We start from the raw sequence: 20,937 nt of genomic DNA, 5'->3' as shown, positions 1-20,937 counted from the left end.
TCAGGATGCATAATATAGGGCATGTTTTGGAGTTACACAATAACTTGCCTTTCTGTTTTTGGTGGTTCTGTGTGTGTTTATGTATATAGAGTCTGAATATTAAACTATGATTGATGAACTTGTCTTGGCTTGCTTACAGTCAAAAGATTGCACAAGTTTTCATAAATACTGGTCCAAAAAACACACACTTTTAGCTTGGGAAAATTTTATCTTATCAGGAATACTTTATTCTTTTTAAATTTTTCTCAGTTTTCTATTATTAGTAGCAAAACCTTAAACATCCCTGTAAGTGTTTGTGTGGGGTTCTCTTGTCATAGTTATCTAAGTAACTTGTAATCTTTGTTTTCTGCATAGGTAAAATGTTTGAAAATTTAAAAGGATATAGAAGAATAGAGTGGGTTATTTTATATATATATTTTATAAACCCCCACATTTAACCTGAGTACTGTCATTGCCAATTGTTTATAGCTTAGTCTGAACTTAATGTTCCTGAACTTCTTGTGCTACTGTGGACAAACCAGGTGTTTAACTGTAGAACAATATCATACACAGCGAATAATTTTTAGTAGTTTTAAATGCCATGCTTATTCTCATGGCTAAAACATGAAGTAGTTTGGAAAAAATGTCTTAATAAGCAGATTTGAAGGAATTAGGGTTTCTGAGGTGTATTTGTAATTGCGTGGCACGTGGAAAAATATTACTTACTGTATAGTATTATCCTGTCCTTCATTGCATCTTTTCCACACAGGACACACAGGACACTTTAAGAACTCTTTTGAGGGATCCTCTTCTGATATTGGAGAAATCTCCCTTGCCTTATATTCTGCCTTGTTTTCTTACTCTGGCTGGGATACACTCAATTATGTAACAGAAGAAATCAAAAACCCAGAAAGGTAAATGATTTGAGCTTTCTAGATGTGGATGGTTCCCAAGTTGCTGGGTTTGTGGCTGTTATTCACTAATAATTTCAGAGCTTATGCAGAAATTAGTAGAACTGCTCTACTGGTGAGGCTGTGGGTGGCCACTAGCAGAGATTCACTAAACTCCATTTAAAGTTAAAAAGAAATTAAAACATAAGAACAATTAAGTGTAGATGATGGCAGGACGCTGTATTCAGTGCTAGATAAGCTCTCGGTTCCAGATGTTGTTACAATTTATTATAATAGGTGTCATTGTTGCATTGGTACCTAAATGTTGTTTGTGTTTACTGTGCAGTCATTCTGATTTCGTATTTAAGAATATTAATATTTTCCATGAAAGTGTGACTGGCTATTCTTGCCCAATTGTGAATCTGTAAGCAGACACTTTTATGTTAGAATAGAATCCCCTTTGATAATTTTTGCATCCTGTTACAATTAACAGCTTAGATTGCTGTAACTGAATGATGAAGAATAATGAGAAATTTTTTTTTAGTTCTCCAGACTGATTTTGACTTTTGCAGTTTATTCCCTTCTGTGTTGGATGTTGAATATTATACTGGGCATTTATCTAACCAGGAAAGCTCTCTATTAAAATAGTGGATAAGTACTTTTAAAACAACCTAGCTATTTTTAGTTAGATTGAATTCCAGATTGACAGTTTGGTTGTTTATATCCTCTTGCAAAGATTTGATACACATATTCAGAAGACACACATTTTGTATTTTCATCAGTCATTTGGTCCTTCAAATTGCGGCCTTTTTCTGCTGAAAAGCTTCTTTTTTGAGTATTGTTGCAGTGCCTTTTCTTTTTAAAGTTAGTGTAGTGTTCTCTGTTATCAGTTTGATAGCTCTTCTATTAAATGCATTGTTTTGAAAAAACAACTTTTTTCAAAGGATATTTAACTGATGAAAATTTCTTCACAGTCGTTTGCTGATAGGCATCAGTGCCTAATACAAGCTTCATTCTTGGTGGAATGGTAGCTGGTAAAGTGAACTTCAAGTTCTGCATTGACAGTTCTTGGGAATAATGAAGTATTCCAGACTTCTACAAAATTACTACAAGAATTACATATTTTTTGTGTTCACTTGATTGACAGTGCCTTCATGCTTGTCCACCCAAAAGCTGCAATCCACAAACTATGTTTGACATCATCCCTTGGCTTTAATCTTGGATGATGCAAAGTCTTTAAAATGCTATTTCAGATTTTCGTTATGTTGTGTAATATTTCTGAATTAAATTCACAGTTTTCTGCTTCTTTTTCTTCTCTGTGCTGGGATTCACGGGTCTATTACTATGAGTGTGCAACCTGAAAGAGGAGTCAGAACTCCCAGTTACTAATTTACTGATTTATATGGAGGATTGTGGAGTATGTTTGTTTTTCCGCTTCCATGGCAGCAGACAGAAACAGCTGGACTTCTGCAGCTCAGGAAGTTTTTGAGGAAAGTTTCAGTCAGACTGATCATTTTTATGCTTTGGAGTTTTGTTTTTTCCAGGATTTTTGTTGTTGTTATTGGAAACAATGTTCATGGCAAATGCACATCAGTGTCACCCTGCTGTGTTTGTATTCAAACTGGGCAAATGTGAGAGTAACGCTCTCAATTCTGCTTCCCCTTTTGAAACGTTTGAATATTCCTGTGAGGTTTGAGGAATGAATAAGACTGAGAAAAGCCAAAGCCTGACATTAAAAATCTATTTCTGCTCTGTAGTTTGTTTCTGTGGAGCTGCACACTCAGGGCTGTGAGTTTATCTCACAGTTAGCTCTTACCTGCTCACATCTAAAGGTTAGCAGTTTCCTGTTCCTCTTGTTTTTGTAAAGCGTTCTGGACCTGTGTTTGCTATTTAAGATACACCATGTGCTGGGGCTCGTGGCTGTTCAGCAATTTTGGATCTGCATCTCTGTTGTGCAGCCCACTTAGTTTGTTCTCTGCAGTGATTAGTGCAGATGAGAAGAGCAGGAGTTTGGTTTAATAAATCTCCCTGCATCAGTTCCAGAAGTAAGTGCTGAAAGGACAGCCCCATTCCCCAGGGAGAATGAATGCAGTACCTCAGAGCTCTGCCTCTTCGGGTTCTAAATGTGATAATTAACATGGACATTAGGAAATAATTTAAAGCATGCAAGTTTGAAGGCTGTTACTACAGATCTGGAAACCTTGAAGTTAGAGTGTTTGAAGAGCAGTCATTCTGATTCATTCAGAGAATCCCTTTTTACACATAATTTAGGTTTTAAGTTACTATAAAAACCATATTTTTTCCAGTCTTCTATATTAGAATTTCTAGTTATAAAAGCAAATAAACTCTGATTCCAGAGATAACTTTTGGGAGATCTTTATGCTAGCTTCATTACTTTTCTGTGTATTGTAAATGATACAAACAAAAAACTTCAATCTGTTACTAATGTAATTTGTCTTTTTCTGCAGTTGTGAGTTGTGGAGTTTTGGTTTTTTTTTTTTTTGTCTTACAGGAACTTGCCCCTGGCTATTGCAGTGTCTATGCCAATTGTGACTATTATCTATATTATGACCAATATAGCTTATTATACTGTGCTGGATGTTGATGCTGTTCTCTCTAGTGATGCTGTGGCAGTGGTAAGTTGACCAAGTGTTACAAATGAATGTTTGAGATTGCTTAAAAAATGATTGGTAAGGGTATGAGCAAAATCCAGATACTCTGGGTGGTGGAAGAGAGTTTTATCCTCAGTGGAATCTTTAAAGAAGACTTAGAGCATTGTATTCAGTGGATAAAAGAAGAAAAGAGGTGAGAATTAAGCTATTCAAAAAAATACGATGAAAATGAGGCACTTTAATCTGCTCGGATATTCTGCATGTGATACAAGATACAGATTGCTTATTGCCCTTTATGCAGTTGGTGAAAGTTGCTGTAGGCTGAAAATTACATAGATGAATTTTTAAAGAAATGTGGTTGTAATATTACTGCATTTTAGAGTCTCTGGTGCAATCAAGCAGCAGTTACATTTGAGCCTTCTTGTTGCTATTTTGGGAAGAAGTGGTTTTCTCCTATAAAGTGAAGAGGCTTTGAACTGTAAAGGGGTGAAGCTTATTCCGGTTTCAGAAGGTCAAAATATTCTGAGTAAAAGAAGTATGAATGTATCTTTCCAGATCACATTGTGGGCTGTTTTTCTTGGTGGCTGTGAGGCAAAAGAAATCATACCAAGTGATTATATGGGAAAAGAAGTGATAAAACATTCTCCTTTTACAACACAATTGGCTTCATGTGTTGTAGTCCCAGTGTTGGGGCTAAGAAACTGATTTTTAAAGATTTTTGTTGAAGTAATTTAAGTGATACAGCAACAATGAGCTTAAAAGTTCTGCAAATGCTCTTCAGATAGTTACTGATCATGTCAAACTCACTTTTTCAATGATTCCTGTCAGAGTTTCATAGTTGACTGCTGTTTTACCTTCTTATGGAAACCATCACAACCTTTGCTATTAAGTTTTATGCAAATGAAAATTACTCTGTAGCGCAAACACAAATAAAGAAGAGCAGACATTTTATCTCATCTTTAACTGTTACTGAATAACCTTTTTTTATGTTGTTTGAGACTACTGTTGTGTTTTTCTGTCTGTGAGAATGGCAGCTGGCTCCACAAGTACTTTCTGGGCTGTTTTGTCTCCTGACAGGAAACATACAGTGCACAGCTTGGTACCTGCTTCCTGTGTTTGGTCATGTCTGTGGGTCTTGATTGAGTTCCTACAATAGGGGATACTTGGCAGCTTACTTCTTTTACTTGGAAGAGCTAAAACTGGTTGAAGCAAACAGTTGGTTTTCATGCATAACCAGCTGTAATCTTTCTTGGAGCTGTACAACTTTGTCAGCAAACAGGGGATAAAGAGGATGACTTAGTTGCATCTTTGAATAGCATCCTGTGAGTCCAGTGTAGATCCATCAGTTCACTCTGGTGCTCTTGTATTCTAGAGCAGGCTTGCTTTGCTTTGCCATGCTTCCTCAATGAACTGGAATGTGGGAGGCTGTGTGTTTTAGCTGTTTTATTTTTATTTGGTGTAGTTTAATAAATGTTGAGAATCTTTTTTTCTAACTGAATTCAGACAGAAGTGTTTAAGTTCTTTTAGACTTTTGGTATTACTTCTCTTTCTTCATTGGCTTCACTAGCTTCTTTTCTGAAAAGGAAAATCTGCTTGTCCTTAGCCATCAGTGTCATGTTCATCTTCTTTGCTTGCACAGGCACTTCCCAGTAAGGTTTCTTGGGATGAAGAGCACATTCCATACCTTAAAACTGAAGAACTCTTCATTAGGGGCAGGCAGTTGCTTTTAGAGGGTGAGGTCAGTAAGTTATTTGCCTTCTTTCTTGGATCTAGCTGTAATTCACTGCGAGTGCAACACTCCCAATGGCAGCTACAAGGAAGTTCTCTGGCTTTGGAGTCCAAGCTGAAAAGCTGAGTTAAACTTGAGAGTGCTATATTATATTTTCAGTATGAGATGGGTAAGAGACTTGGGAAACACTGAACCCTTGTTCTACAGCTAGCTATTAGAGATGCTAAGAAGAGGATAAACACCTAAGAAGGCTTAGATCAAATATCTTCAGCACCTCCATGAAAATATAAATTGAACTATTTTACTATTGGAGCTGACATGGGAAATTTTGATGTGGGCTGTACAGAAGAGACATCTTACATGCAAGTAGGAATGCAGTGTATTAATGCAGCAGAGTAGTGCTGGTTCTCTTGCCATAGAATTGTATTTGGTGACCTAAAAATGAAGTGGAAATTTTATGCTGGACTTCTTACTGCATTGGTACTTTTTTCTCCCTGTAAAGGTGTTGCCAGTAATACAAGATAATTATGTCTGTTTGAGTAGAATTAATCAACATAATGGTAATTGAAATGAGAATTACAAGAGACACATTTTGCACCTTTACAGTTTTCTGGGTTTGGTTGATGGGCACTCTTTCTTTCTTTTAATATATGTGGCATTAAATCTAATTTGGTCAGTTGGGAGAGATGTCATACAGTATCCTGACAATGTAATCTATGGCAGTGGGAAAAAACTTCTGCTCTGGTGCTTGTTTTTTGGCATGTGAAACTTCCTGATTGCCATAAATCAAGAGTTTGTTTCTGTTAGGCAGTAGCACCTCAGAGTCCTCAGAAGCTCAAAATTAAGAAAACATGCTGCAGTTCTGACTGCCAGATCTTCCTGTAATGTGTGAATGTATTTATACTTCACCTCAAGAGACATGTTAAAGCAGAATTAATTGTGTTTCCAAAATATACCAGTCAGATCATTCATATACATATATACATATATGCATATATATCCCATTACTGCTCTGTATGATTTTCATGTAAGAATGTTAATAGCACTTGGTCTGGAAAAGCTTCTGGGCAGTAGGATCTTGAAATGAGTTACATGAAGAGGCTCTGTAGATGCCTTTTAAACTTTCCTAATAGAAACACCTCATAATTCTTGGGATTTTTTTTGGTATACATTGCTTTTTCATGTTAGGCTACATTCTCTTTCTATTTCTTCATTTGTCCCTCCAATCAATACTGTGTGTTGCTTTGCCAGCCTCACATGTGCTTGTGGCTCCATATGCTCTCAGTGTAGTCTTGACATTTCTTGTGTGCCTTCAAGTACATGTCCAATGTGCAGCTAAATGTGGTGAAACATTTCTCATCTTGTGATTTGCAATATGAATGTGGGTCTTGCTACTCATCTGTGTGCCTGAATTACTGAGTGTGAGGCAGTATCCTGTGTATTTTGTTGTGGCAGCTCTTGATGCTGGAATTTCTGCTGCTTTTAGTTCAGCCTGTTTGTATAGAACTGTTGTTTGGACCTTTAAAAGGACAAAAAAGTGTTCTTGCAAACCATTCATAACTTAATAGCTGATGACCATGAGATCAAACTAACCCAAGACAAAAATAAAATGTAGTTTATTCAGTCATTCATGCCTTGAAACAAAGCTCTAATTCAGTTTTTGACCATCCTTCTGGGAGTAAGGTGACATTTTAGTTATGATTAAATAAGTGCAGTTAAGCTGACAAGCACATGGCTGGAAAGCCTATTTCTTCATGATTATTCCCTGATGTTGGTTTGAATAAAAAAAATCAAAACTAAAGGGAACAATTCCAGCTGCATGTCCTACAGTGTGCGTGTAACTATGTATAGCTTACGTATTCAATGGATGGGAGGGCATAAAAGAAATGTATCTGTAATTGCAAGTGTTACATCAGCACTTCTCTGATTCTCTGTTTCCAAGCTGTTAGAGGCAATTATAATTCAAGTCTGGACTACAGGATTTGTCAGACTATAGCAGAGATGACAATTTAATCTCTTAATCCTTCTTGCTCTTTAGACTTTCTCAGAAGAATCCTGAGATGATATCCATTCCCATAGTGGTGGCTTTCTCCTGTTATGGTGGACTAAATGTTTCTGCTTATAGCTGCCTCCAGGTAGGCTCCTCTGTCATCCTCCACATATCTTTGTGAATGCTCTATTTTCTCCTCCATTGTCAGCCCATTTGTTTTTATAAATGCACTTCACAGCTCCCAGAAGTAGTGGTAGTTCAAGTAGAATTAGTGAGGAGCTCAGCTCAAAGCCCAGGTCTGGCTCATTTGTGGAGGATCCATGATTGTACAATTGTGGTTTTAGCAGAAAGCAACCACTAACTTCTACTTTTCCCTCCCCCTTTCCCTTCTTGGTGCAGTGCACTCAGAGTGCGTGCTTGATAACTTGATTTCATGTTGTACTTTTCTCTACCCTGCCTTCTCATGCAAAATAATCCTCTGATATGCATGCAGTGAATGTTTCTTGTGGCTGCTTTTACTTAGACTTCAGCAACTCTTTTAGCAAGAAACACTGTGGAGGTCTTTGGGTTTGTCTTTGTTCACAAGAGACTGTAGCTGAGCTTTAAAGAAGACATTTCTTGGCATCTGTTGAAAGGAGGGTATTGAAAGATTTATAAATTTGTACTCAAGTGTCTGAGTAGTAATAATGAACTTGGCTGATTTTTTTTATAAATTAAGGTGAAACACTGTCACAAAACACCTGCCTGAAAGCAGGTGGGTCTTTATGTTCATGTTAAGATGGTTAATATCAATAGATAGATTAGGCAAACTTCAGGTGCCTTTCAACTTTGTTTTGCTGAAAGATCATTTTGCAGGCAGATAGATCTACTTGGCAAACCAAGCTGAACTTTTTTTAGATGATTCTCAATTAAAATAGCCTTTTGTATTGCTTCACCTCAGGTTTAGCTCTTGAAGTTTCTCCACCCTTTGCTCTGTGAGGAATCCCAACTACAGCTAGAAAGTACATTGGAAATGACAGTGTTTGGTAGAGGCTGTCACCCCATTACACTCTTTCTTGAAGAATCTGACTTGTGCAGCTCTAGGGAAATCACTTATTTAGGCTTTGAGCTGATCAGCAGTTGATGTTGATATAGAACATAGCCTGCATCCAGAATACATTGTACCTGTAGCATTTTGGTCTGTATATAATTTGTGGGTTTTACTGTTCATATGAATGATTGTTGTTTTCCAAGATGTGTGGAACAGTATTAGCATCTCCTAGAGCAACTGGATATGCATTACAGGATGGAAATAGCCTTTGAGTTAGTCCTGCACCTGTCATTCACACTGGCCCATTACCAGATGTTTCAAAAGGAAATAGAAAACGTTTGCAAAGAACATCTTTGGGGGGAAGAAATTTATCCATATGATATATTAGCTAATTTGCATTCTTCAGCATAAAATTACATTAATAGGTTTTTTCTCTCTTCTTTAGCTTTAGATGTTAATATTACTTATCTAAATGCTTATCCTTTAGGCAATTTTACTAAACATCTTAATTCTCTAACATCTTGGTCTGTATCTTAACTTTATATATTAAAACAAAAAATCCTCCAGGAGTTTTTTGTCTGGTAATTTCACTTTGTTTGGCTTAAGAAATCAGCAGTTCAGGTTTAAATATTCCTTTAGAATATTACAACAATTGCTTACTAGAATTTTCATTTTGTCCTCATTCTTGTTCTGGAGGAATTGTCTTAATTCATTGACTGGATCATAATAAATTACATTCTGTTTCAGGGGGAGCTGCATTTAGATGCAATAGGGATCTGAGAGAAGCACTTCGGGTTCTAGGAATTATTTAGTCTTGTGCAGCAGAAATCTTTTCTATACAATAATGTAAATTACTAGTTGCAGTTTCAGTTGGCTGAAAATATAATCCATGGTAAACAGAACACATTTCTAATGGCATGGTCTTTTGCTAAGTTGATGTTCTGATTTCAGCATGAAATAGAATACATACATGGACTAGTTCTTATACTTTTCTTATGTTATTTTTTATAATATCTGTAGGAATCTGCATGCATTTTTCCACCCATGTTGAAGCTCCATTTTGAGGGAAGCTGTGCTAAGATGTATAGACTAAAATAGCTCAGGAAGAGAGGAGCCTTTCTGAGAACCTGGGTGACACAGTTGATGCATTGACTCTGAGCCTTTAGGCAAACTTCCCTTGAAGTGATTATGTGGTTTTACATTGTACTTTAGCAGCAGGAAATCCTGTCTGAAGCTCATTTAAATTGCACAAAAGGATGGAATATATCCTGCTTTTTAGTGTTAATGATGGAGCAAAACAGAGATGGATTCTGACCCATAACCTGGATAATGTGCTGGACAAAGCATTTTTTCCATGAAGACAAAGAACAGGAAACTATAACTGGCTAAGCCTTGGTTTATGTCAGTGAATTTCTCAGCATCTTGTGGCTTAAAGATTGACAACATTTATAAGTTTTTGTCTCATGAAAATCAAGCACTCATGTAACAAAAAAAAAAAAACAAACCCCAAATCAACTATATTAAGTCTTTTAGGCTTTTACCTACAAAAACATTAAGAAAACAGCTTGTAGTGCACTGCTATTGATGATCTTGTTCCTGGAGTAATTAAATCAAAATTTGACCACTATTAAATAGAGATAACTTCATATGGTACAGATAAAGGCCAGTTCTGAGTGTTTATCATTTTTGATTGAGCTCCTTAGCTCATAAATGTTATGATGAAGACCAGTGCATTGAAGGGGAGGTCAAGGGCAAGGTGTTTAAAAATGTTAAAATGCTAAAAACTGAAGATTTTTTTTTATAATAGACAGACCTGCAGAAAGTTGAATTACTGCCTATGCTTTTTATGTCTGAAGGCCTTGAAATGTATAAAGCAAGAGAGAGATGGGAAAGTGATTTAGAGAAAGGATCATAAAAGGTTTAGATTACTGCTACTTGCTAAGAAATGTTCAAATCTTTGTTTGAATACTACTTATACATGAGTATGTACCTTTCTGTTTCCTTAAATAGTGACTTCATGCTGTCTAATGTAGATATGATTCTTTTGCTGCTATGACTTAGTTTGCTTCTGTAAGAGAAATCACAGAAGTGATTTAGTCATGTGAGGTAAACTTGGGATGGGTAGGAAGGCTTCCACCCATGTCCTCTGAACACAGTGTCTGCCTAACTTCATGCTAATGTCCAGATATGTACAATGCTCAGACCAAGATGGGTGGTGGAATGCCTGTCAGTCTGCATTAATTAAATTTCTTCTATGTGTTGTCTGATACTTTAAGTACCTCTCCCTTTTTTCTTCATCAAGGAGGCTGAACAGAATAGACCAGGACAGTATATTGCAAATTGTTACCCATTTTTGTTTTAGAGCCAAGACTGCTGGCAGTCAGTGGCTCTTACCACTTCCTGTGAAACTTCGATGCTCCTGACTTCTTGGTTTCAGAGCTCTGCCATGGACAGTCATCACAGTTTCTTGCAGTATTGTCTCTGGCAACATCAAGTATTGAGCAAGTGATAAGATCACTTGCTCTGTTATTTGCCAGGTTGTGAGAGTAGAGTCCACAGGCCCTGCCAGTGGAGCTAAAGGAAAAGATATTGCTTAGGAAATCCATAAAAAGGAAATTAAAGTAGATTCCTTGAATAGAATCTATAAAGAGTAGCTGTGATGTTGGCAATGGTTATTCACTGCAATATGGCACTTCCCTGTTTGGTTAGATAATATTTTTAGTAATCCAAAGAATGTTCACTTGTGTTCTGTAGGTCAGTTAGATAATAAAACATACTAGGATTGGGAAGAAAATTCTCAAAACATTTTCTTTTCCTTTGAGAGCAGAAAATACGACTTCAAATGCTTGGCTAAAGAAGTTTGTGCTTATTTAAAATCCATAAATAAATAAGACAGCTGTGTGATTCTTTGTGCTGCATTATGGACTGTCCTTACTATGTTACTGTTTTTCCATACAAGTGTGTTACAAAAGCTGTGATGTCATTGTTTTACATATTCTTTTTTTTGCAGATGTTTTCATGTTTCCTTTTCTTTTCCCTTTCATCAGACATTTGCTGACAGGATATTTGGTATCTTCAGCTGGACAATTCCCATTGCTGTAGCCTTTTCTTGTTTTGGTGGACTTAATGCTTCAATTCTAGCATCATCAAGGTAGAGCATATCTCTTTCAGTTTGACAAATGTTTATAAATCTTTTACATGTTACTGTTATGCTGATCTATTATGAGAGAGGCAAAAATACTTTTTTAACTGAACCTATAATGAATAACCACAATAAAATCACAGATCTGAATAAACCTCTTTGTGTGTCTGTGTGTCTGTACATGCACCCTTAACACTGCCTTGTTTCCCCAAAGCATTCTTGGGGAGCAAAATTGTAATATCAAATGAATTTTGTCTGTGTGGTGAGTCCTCAGGCCTTCTGATTGTTTGCATTACCTTCCATTTTGCTTGATAGAATAATTCTAGCAAGTTTTTGTTTTCAAATGTATTTATGTAAAACTTACTGACCTTTTAAAATCAGTATTTTAAAACTTTGTGCTTAGAAAAACCCTAAAAAACTTGATACTGCTATGAAGCTGCAATCAGAAAGCTGAGGATAGATACTGTGTAGAACCTTTTCTTTGAGCACTGATTGTGGATGTAACTAGCAAAAGTTTGAAAAATATTTATTTGGGCATTTTAATATACTTCCAGTCCATTGAATTTGCAATGCCTCTATTGAGAAGCAATATAATCATTTGGTGAAGTAGTCAGTATAGAATAGTTGGGAATAAAATTGTGTGTGTTTTTTGAGCATGTGGTTGAGTGACATAATTTTAGAGACCTGGCAATCTCTTCTGATTGACATTGAAAGCTGTTCTTCCATAAGCTGGAATGTTTTAATTGCTAACTTTTAGAATTTTGTGAAACAATAGAAATTTATTTCAGTTACTGTAGATATTGCCTATTTTACCTGTAGGATGATTTTTTTTAAAAAATGGTTGTTACCAGCATGTTTCTAAAAGCTTGCCTGCCTTTCAATGGTTGTTGTATGGTACATCTTTATAAGAAGGTTCCAGTTTAAAGAACAGAAATTCAGTGTTGTATATATTTATTTTGACTGGTGTTATTCTTTGATTTTCTGTAATATATTCTCTCTTGCCTGTGGTCTCAATATGCGTTTTACTGCTTTTTTCAGGTTATTTTTTGTAGGATCTCGGGAAGGTCACCTTCCTGATCTGTTGTCTATGATCCACATAAAGAGGTTCACACCTGTGCCAGCACTGCTCTTCAATGCAAGTTATTGCTTTTCTTTTCAACTTAATTAGATGGGACACACAGCACAGCTTCCCTCAAAATGGAGCTTCAATACAGGGCTAGAAAATTGTACACAAATATATATGTATAAAAACATGAAAAAAGTATAAAAAAACTAGTCCATGTATGTATTCTATTCCATGCTGAAATCAGAACATCAGTTTAGCAGAAGGCCATGCCATTAGAAATGTGTTCTGTATACCATGGATTACAATAGACAATTGCATTTTCAGTCAATTGAAACTGCAACTAATAATTGAAATATTGTATAGAAAAGATTTCTGCTGCTCAAGACTAAATTATTCCTAGAACCTAAAGTGCTTCTCTCAGATCCTTATTGCATCTAAATGCATCTCTGAGAAACCCAGTCCCCTGAAGCAGAATGTTATTTATTATGATCCAGTTAATGAATTAAGACAACTTTTTCAGAACAAGAATGTGAATTATTGAACGGAAAATGAAAAAAAAATTACCAAGAGATAAAATATGCTTATCATCAACGTGATTGCTGAGAAAGTAATTTTTTGAGGCATAAAATTACACCAGACACTAAGGAGTATAAGGTGTTATTTAAAGGCAAAAATCAGGATAAACATTTGTTTCAAACTTTTGGGTTTAGATTCTTACTCTTGTTATTTTCTAACAGTGTTTTATGACCCTTATTTACCTGGCTGTAGAAGATGTCTTCAAGCTGATAAATTACTTCAGCTTCAGTTACTGGTTTTTTGTTGGTCTGTCTATTGCTGGGCAGTTATATCTACGTTGGAAAGAACCAGATCGACCAAGACCTCTTAAGGTAATACTTATTACACAATTATTTAAAATCCCTAACTTCCATATAATATAGAAGTACTGTCTAAAATCTGGACCATAGATGTTAAGTCTAAAGGTTACAGACTGATCAGAACATAAAACATGGTTTCCATTTGATGTTGTACCATGAAAGTTAGCTTGTCTGCTAGGTAAGAGCAAGAGATTGCTGTGTCAGTATACTTTATTATAATCTGGTTCAGTAAGTACCTCTTCTGTCTGCCCACTGGAGAATGTCTCAATAGCCTAACATAGTAGTTAGCCTTTTATCTATCAGTGCAATATCTGATTAGAAATTATCAAGTTAATAACTGTGTGGATCACCTTTAGCTCTGATGGTATCTGATCCTCGAATAACCTTCTACTTTGACACTCTACTGAAAAAAGTCAGTAATCCTTGTTTCCCAAGTTTTACTGGTTTTGTCTAAAAACACTTCATGCCACTCTGCACTTTCTTTCAGCACAGCAGTTACCATACATGATTACTTTTGCAATTTTTAGCAACAGTTCCATTAAGAATAATTTTGCAATTTGTTTATGGACCTAAATAGCCAGATACATGAGAGGAAGAACAGAGAATCACAAAGGGGGTTTCAGAGAGAAACATATCATAATGTTTGCAACAATAGACAGTGAATATTTCATTAACATTGTGTTGTCTTTTTTCTGTCTGCAGCTGAGTCTGGCTTTTCCAATAATATTCTGTATATGCACAGTATTTCTGGTGGTAGTGCCACTCTATAGTGACTTTATAAATTCAGTGATTGGAATTGCCATTGCTTTATCTGGAATTCCATTCTTTTTCTTGGGAGTCTATTTACCTGCATCAAGGAGACCTCAATTTATTAACAAGATTATGGGTAAGTTTCTTTGTTAGCTGGAGATGTTGTTAGGATATAAGAAAAGTAAGTAGGTGACTCTCGGTCTGTTGATGGAAAAGGTTGTGGTGGGCTGACTCAGCTGAGTATCCAGGGCTGGCTCACCAGCACCCCCAGCAGCACGAGGGACAGAACAGGAAGAACAAAAGTGGGAAGACCTGCTGGTCAAGTCAAAGAAAGTTTAGTAAGTGAAGAGGGGGAAAAACCCTGCTGCTGCAAGAGCAGTCAGTCTCTCATCTCACAGGCTGCCCAGTGTGCAGCCAGTCTCCAAGCAGCAGCAAGTTGCATGGGAAAACATTCCCACAGGCAAACACTTCTTGCTCAACCTGTTTCTATTGCTGAGCATGACACCAGATAGCATGAAATAGCCCTTTGCATAGTTTGGGTGAGCTGTTCTGGCCATCTTCCTGCCAGACTTCCTACCCTCTCCCATGCTGCTGGCTGCAGGAAGAGCTGAGTAAGAGGAAAGAAAAGAAGCCTTGATACTGTGCAAACACTGTTCAGCAATAGCCAAAACATCAGAAAAAAGTATTTGATCCAAGATTGATGACTGTAAAATGTGTGTACGTTCTTGGTAGCACGAACTGTCCAGCTTTACTGAATCCGGTATTTGAAAACAGATTTTATGTCAGTAAAGAATGGAATTTTGCCTTCTGTTGAGTTGCAGCAGTTAAATAACACAAATTTCAGCTTTTCTTCATTGGTGCACATTTGTTATTGATACTATATGAGACAGCCATGATGTGGTAAGGAAGGTTTGTAGCATAACCTTACCCTGAAAGCAGGATGTGGTGCTGCTTAGTAGAACCTATGTAAATACTCAGTAATCTTGTAGCTTTCCCTGTGTGCTATTAGTTTTACTTTCTTTATTCCACCAATTTTGCGCTCTTCATTATAGAGAAAAAAGATTTTACTTCAGCTACTTGGCAGGGTGCGTAAGAAGCAAAACACCCTAGGATATCAACAGAATAGTGCAAGATTCTGTTAAAAATGAATGGGACACAGTTATTGTACTAGCTTTTATTGTTTGTTTCCCTAAAAGGAAGTGAGACAGCATTCCTGACAGCTTTCATTAGTCAGATGTATTTTGTAATTAGAGTTGAGATAGGTGGCTATTGTTCTAATCTATTGCAAATTTCTCTGCAGGTGCAATCACACGAAACATGCAGATGCTCTGTTACTGTGTTTTAACAGAGATGGACCCAAATGAAGAAAAGAAACCAGAAATCAAATCAAAATAAAGTTTAAAGCCATTACAAGAAGCAGGAGGGAGCAGTTATACAAATGAAAGGAAAAAGCTGGAACTGGAAGACACAAAAAACCTGTTTTCGGTGGTCTTTCAGAAATGCTGAAAATGTTCTTAATTGCAGATGGATTCCAACGTTGGAATCATGCCCTTGTGTCATCCTCCTAGACTGTGGCATTTTTTCAGGGCAGGTTTTCATTGGATAGTGATTACAAATTCACACAGTCTGTGTGTCAATGCTGTTTCTTCTTCAGAATCGGTATGAAAATGGTAAGAGCTAATGGATCAAATTAGATTTCTGCAGAACCACATGGTGAAGTAATGTATTATTACGTTAGACTAAAACCCACTTCGACTTCAAAGACTAAGTCATTTCCAGCTTAATTCTGATGGATGTTTGCATGAAATTATTTGCTGTACTCAGTTCTTTTCCCAGAAGAAAACTGGTCACAACAAGCTACTTCATTTGTTTTTCTGCCCCTAATGAAAAATTAAGTTCTGCTCCATTATTTATAGACTGAACCGACCTTTTTCCCTTAAAGATTTTATTCTGTATGCTACATGGAAATGTATCTGACTGTGGCAAGATTTAATCAGGTAAGCATCTTGCCACTGAAGAATTGATTAATGATTGTTGATTTTTTTTTTTCTTGTTAACTTGTTAGTACTTTCTGAATTTCTGCTAGGTTTTATGAAAATTCCAAAATTAAAATGTTCAGTTTGAAGCCTGTAAACATTTGTTTGTGAACTTTTTCAGTGAAGACACAGTAGCTGAGTTACCTCAGCAATCAGAAAATTCCCTTTATAAATTTCAGTGCTGTTCACTAGAAAGTGACCATCTAAAACCTCCCAGAAACCACTTTTCCTTCTATAGCAGAATTTCTGTGGCAGATACTTGATTTTGACAACTAAGTAGCAGGGGAAAGAACTAGAAATAAAAACAGAAGTAAAAGGTGCTAGTCTATGTAATTCCAAAACTGTAAGCCTAAAATCAGGACAGCTTTGAGACTGAATTTTGGTTTAGCAAAAAGCAACAAGAAGCCAGACTGCTTTTCTGGCAAAGTGAGATGTACTTCAAAAACATACCTGAGATTTTTACCTTAGTTCAGAATGTCTGTCTCAGTTGACCTGAGTTTGGCCACATTTGGTTTTGTGCATTTAAGCTGAACTAAATCTTGTAATTACAAGATTATGGTTGAAGCACAATTACAAGATTATGGTTGAATACACACTTTAAAGGGTGCACCACAGTTGCATCAGTGACCTGAATAATAGTTGGGATATTTTGATTTTTGCACTGCCATGTTAACCTTCCTCTGAAGCAAACAAAACTACCTTGCCTCCACTACTTTGCCATTACCAGGCAAGACTGATTGGCCTAAGTACTGCTGTAGCTTCCAGTTCAATGAATGACACTGACCAGCTAAGAGCTAATTCTATCAGCTATTTTTACAGACTCAAGTAGGAGAGTGCTGAAATACTTTGTGTCCAAACAAGTACAGTGGAATTGTGGAATTGTTTAAAGATGTACAAATAAGGTTAAAATGGTGACCTGGGTTCAGCTGTACCAGCTTCTGTGATCTTTAAATGAGTAAAGAAAACTTGATTAAAAAAAAAATTTATTTACAATTTAAATGCACATTGTTCTACTCCAACAGTAAAACTACTGGGGAGAGCAATGGACAGGTCAAGGTATTTCATTTGCTCAAACACTTGTGAAGAAAGTCACTTGACACTCAGGAACAGATGAAGTAGAAAGCAGTAGGATAGGATGCCTTCCAGAACTTCCACTTGCCATCAGGGCAGACACAACGATCTTTTTGTGAAACCTGATGTATTAGTCATGACCAGAAGGGCTGCTGCCAACAATTCCTCCATGTCTGTACATTAGCTACAGGTACAAACTCTTGGGCATGCAGCTTTGGGAAAACAAAAATAAATAAAAGATCCCTTCAAAACCTCAACACATGCAATGGGTGGAAAATTCTATTTTAAAGCATAGAGCATCTTATGCTTGGAAAAAAAATTTGTGTTGTCAAGTGGCCATAGTCACACCCATCTGTTTAATAGCCACCAGCTGAAACTGGCTGCTCAGATAGTACATTCTTCTACAGCAGCAAATGTTCACCTTCAGTATGCATTTCATCTCCAAAACCAGGCTGTTAGTCAGAACCCAAATCTTCAGTCTCATCATATCCAAATTCCTGCAAAACTTCCTGTCGATATTTGTTCCATGTTCTTCTCCTGTAAAATTGGTCCTCATCACTGAAACTCTCTTCAGAGTCTGTAGAGAAAGCATCAGCACCTCTAGATTATCCCTTATTTTTACTTAAAAAATGAAGTGAATCAGACTAGTTTAAGCTTCTTGAGAAACTAACAAAGTCTGAACAACTTCTGTATGACCTCAGGTTTGAATTGTGCTTGAAGTACTCTGGGGTAGGGACTTCAGAAGGCAGAGGCAGTGTTTAACAAATATGTGGACCCAAGTCTAAGCAAGCAAACCTTTGCAATTCCAGCAGCCTCAATTTGACTTCTCAATTTTGTCTTTTCAAAACCACTAATTTCTCTTCTAGTTCGAAGAAAGATAATCCTCCTCTACACACATTTCACCACTGTAAGAGCAGAATGCTACCCCAGCAGTGCTCAGTTAAGTTGCTTTTTTTAGGGATAGCATGTAAAAAAGAGGGGATGTATACAAGCACAGCAGGAAAACAAACAGCATTTATGACAGGTGTACCTTTTTCTCCATCTTCCTCAGGTAAGAATTCATCTTCTTCAGGATAATCATTACGCCAGTTATTTTCATCATTTTCATCATCTTCATCTTCATATACTTCCTCTGGGCCAGGATCATCGTTTACCTGCATGTCAACAAAAAACATAACGCTGAGTGTCTGTGTTTGTAGTGAATGTTAAGTGGGTTTTCATCCACCTGTGCAATACTGTACAGATGAGAAAGAGCTAGGAAATACTTATTGATGGCAAGCAGAAGGAATTCTGCAGTGACACACTACAGAAGATTTTAAGTTGTCACTACATTCACTGTAACACTTCAAACACTTCTGCTTTAGGTGGAAAATCAGTGAAGTCACACATGTATATGTTCCACTCCAGCATTTCAATGTTATTGTCTAGTTGAATCCTACTCATGTCAGTAGTAGTGTAATAGATCAAGGAAGAGAGAAAGTAGTTTCAGGCTCCCAATATACAAGTCTGTTGATCACAGGAACTATACAACACAAGACTGAAGCATACATTAAACTTCCTAACTCCACAGTCACTGAAGAACAATTTATTATGAAAAAATATCTGAGATTATAGTCAAGTCCTCAAATACTGTAAAAGTTGTGTGTGTTCCCCCTTGCTCTTCTTTTCATTCAGTCATATTTACAATGACATTTTCATGGCTGCCTCCTAATTGCAAGCAAGACATAAAGTACTCAAGTTTCATGTTGCTAAATTTGTCAGTTTGAAACCAGACAGATTCTTCTTATTACACGAGCAACATCCCTTCCATTTTGTCATATGATATCCTGGGATCAACAGTAACCTGCAGGAATGTGGGACTGGCAGTTTCAAAAGGCCTAACACAGAAGTGACTGAGCATACATGTAGTGTCTATCTCAAAGCACCTTTCTTGGCATGGCACCTTTTAAGAGCAGGACTTTAAACATCTTTTATTTGTGATCTTTCTAGTTGAGAAAGATTGGTATTTCCACACCCTTACCCATTCATATTCTTCTCTATAGGGCTGTACAGAAAGGATATTTTCAATCCAATCAGGGGCTGATGTTTCCTTATAGTAGATGTCATAAACATACTCATCTTCTTTGTGACCATGTTCTTTTTTACCATCTTCAGAAACATTTAAACGCTCACGGATCATCTCTACTGCATTGCAGAGAATTGCATCTGGATCAGTCTTCTGATGAGAAAAAATAAAAAATTAGTATTTTCACTAAAGTATGCAAAGTCTTATTTACAGCCAACAGTTTTCAGATAGAGAGAGAACTTACACATGAGACCAGGGCAAAGAAAAAAGAGGGTGGTACAAGCCCTTCCTTAAGCAGCACCTTCGCACACTGTCTGTTTGAACATTAGTGCACTTAGGATCCTTCGCTTGCAATCTTGTAATCTGGCTCCTATTAAATAGTGGAATACTTACAGTGCAAGAAAACTCCCACAGCAGTCTGCCCACACGTACCACTCAACAGCCATACCAAAGTACTTCAAGTACACCAAATTCATAGCTGACCTGTGGGTTTGCAGTGGTTACACTGGGATCTCCCACCATCTCCTCTTCTTGTACAATATCAAACAGCTGGAATTCCCCGCAGCAGTCTGAACTGTTATGGACAGTGCCACTCTCCTCCGGGGCAGCATCCTGCTCCGGGCTGTCCCCGCGGGGCGCAGCCTGGCCGTGGGCAGCAGGTGCAGCTGTGCCGGGGCAGCCGGGCCGGTGGCTGGATATCACCCGGTACCGCTTCTCCTTCCTGTCCGCCTGCTTGGCGCAACGCAGCTCCCGAAGGATTCGCTGGGTGCTTCCCAGAGAGGGGCGCAGGCTTTGAGCCGCTTTGTCTCGCGTGATGGCATCTTTGACATACTTCTGAACTGGTTCGTGCTGGGGGAAAGGAACAAAACGGAGCGGGAATATAATGATAACATCAACATAGCAAGTCATACTCCTTCCTAGAAGGGATGAAGAACTGCAGTACCAATAATCCTAACAATGTTCAAGTAACTTCTACTATTGCTTTAAGCAACATAACAATTTTCTTGTTATGAGGGGAGGAAAGCAGAAGATGTAGAACAGAAGGCCTAAGACTGTTTCAATTTGATTTTCAAACAACTTCGTGGTACACAATACTCTCGAAACAAAAACATGCTTTTGGAAGACTGCAACAGACCAAAATTTAGGGATGATAGCCTTTACTTTATAGTAAGAAGACCATTTCCCAAGACGGACCAGTCTTATTCAACACAAAAGGCTGGATGGCGGATGGTGGTTGTTATCCTTGTAGAGCTGACCTTCGAGCATCTCACACAGCAGAAATTCAAGCTTCACTTATTGCCTGTTCTGCAGTTTCCCAGTGAGGAGCAGTCTCCAAGGGCAGAAAAGCGGGTGCTGCGCGCAGCGCGTCCCGGGGCCCGTACCCTGCTCCTGCCCTGCCCGCGCCGTGCCCGCGGTTACCGGCACCGGACGGCGCTGCCCGGGGCCGGGCTGCTCCCCGGACCCCGCATCCACCCGCGAGGAGCAGCCAGACAGAGCCGCTGCTCTCCAAACCCCTCCAGCAGCACCGCCCGGCCCAGCCCGCCCCGGTACCTTGGAGGACACGGTCGCCACCAGCTTGAAGAGGTTGTTCTGCACGGGCTCGGCCCGGCGCCGCTTGCAGGCCAGGAGCAGCGCCTCGGCCGGCTCGGGGCCGCCGCGCTTCCGCCGCACGCGCAGCACGGCCGCGCCCGCCATGGCGCCC

General features: G+C 38.0%; 2 protein-coding genes across 6 annotated transcripts in view; one reads left to right on the top strand and one right to left on the bottom strand.

Moving 5' to 3' along the window:
• The window catches only part of SLC7A6 (solute carrier family 7 member 6), a 27,554-nt gene extending 11,357 nt beyond the window's left edge, over positions 1 to 16,197 (top strand). For 3 of the 4 annotated variants that reach the window (XM_085589655.1, XM_021535245.4, XM_021535243.4), the window contains exons 4-10: positions 749 to 893; positions 3,382 to 3,505; positions 11,278 to 11,381; positions 12,411 to 12,507; positions 13,176 to 13,325; positions 14,016 to 14,199; positions 15,364 to 16,197. In XM_085589655.1, the coding sequence (XP_085445781.1) occupies positions 749 to 893; positions 3,382 to 3,505; positions 11,278 to 11,381; positions 12,411 to 12,507; positions 13,176 to 13,325; positions 14,016 to 14,199; positions 15,364 to 15,458 (899 nt within the window). In that variant the 3' untranslated portion in view covers positions 15,459 to 16,197. The remainder of the gene's footprint in view (positions 1 to 748; positions 894 to 3,381; positions 3,506 to 11,277; positions 11,382 to 12,410; positions 12,508 to 13,175; positions 13,326 to 14,015; positions 14,200 to 15,363) is intronic. The other variant, XM_085589654.1, reaches the window with a different exon arrangement.
• SLC7A6OS (solute carrier family 7 member 6 opposite strand) lies at positions 15,223 to 20,937 on the bottom strand. 2 transcript variants are annotated; one of them, XM_021535246.4, is made up of 5 exons: positions 20,787 to 20,937; positions 19,719 to 20,084; positions 19,191 to 19,388; positions 18,201 to 18,324; positions 15,223 to 17,747 (listed from the first exon to the last, which is right to left on the bottom strand). In XM_021535246.4, the coding sequence occupies exons 1-5, from the start codon at positions 20,928 to 20,930 to the stop codon at positions 17,626 to 17,628; spliced, it is 954 nt and encodes a 317-aa protein (XP_021390921.3). In that variant the 5' UTR covers positions 20,931 to 20,937; the 3' UTR covers positions 15,223 to 17,625. The 2 variants fall into 2 exon arrangements, with proteins under 2 accessions (XP_021390921.3, XP_085445802.1); XM_085589676.1 differs by having other exon boundaries at positions 19,191 to 19,385.

This window comes from Lonchura striata, chromosome 11 (genome assembly GCF_050655825.1).
Source record: "Lonchura striata isolate lonStrDom1 chromosome 11, ASM5065582v1, whole genome shotgun sequence".
Taxonomy (NCBI): Eukaryota; Metazoa; Chordata; class Aves; order Passeriformes; family Estrildidae; genus Lonchura; species Lonchura striata.
This window is presented reverse-complemented; position numbering and strand designations above follow the sequence as displayed.

Excerpts from the sequence above, each read along its gene's own strand:
- SLC7A6OS (XM_021535246.4), bottom strand. The coding sequence starts at position 20,930 with ATGGCGGGCGCGGCCGTGCTGCGCGTGCGGCGGAAGCGCGGCGGCCCC. Across the intron at positions 19,389-19,718 it reads TAACCACTGCAAACCCACAG|AAGACTGATCCAGATGCAAT; the intron begins GTCAGCTATGAA and ends TTTTCTCATCAG. Across the intron at positions 18,325-19,190 it reads ATAGAGAAGAATATGAATGG|GTAAACGATGATCCTGGCCC; the intron begins GTAAGGGTGTGG and ends GTTGACATGCAG.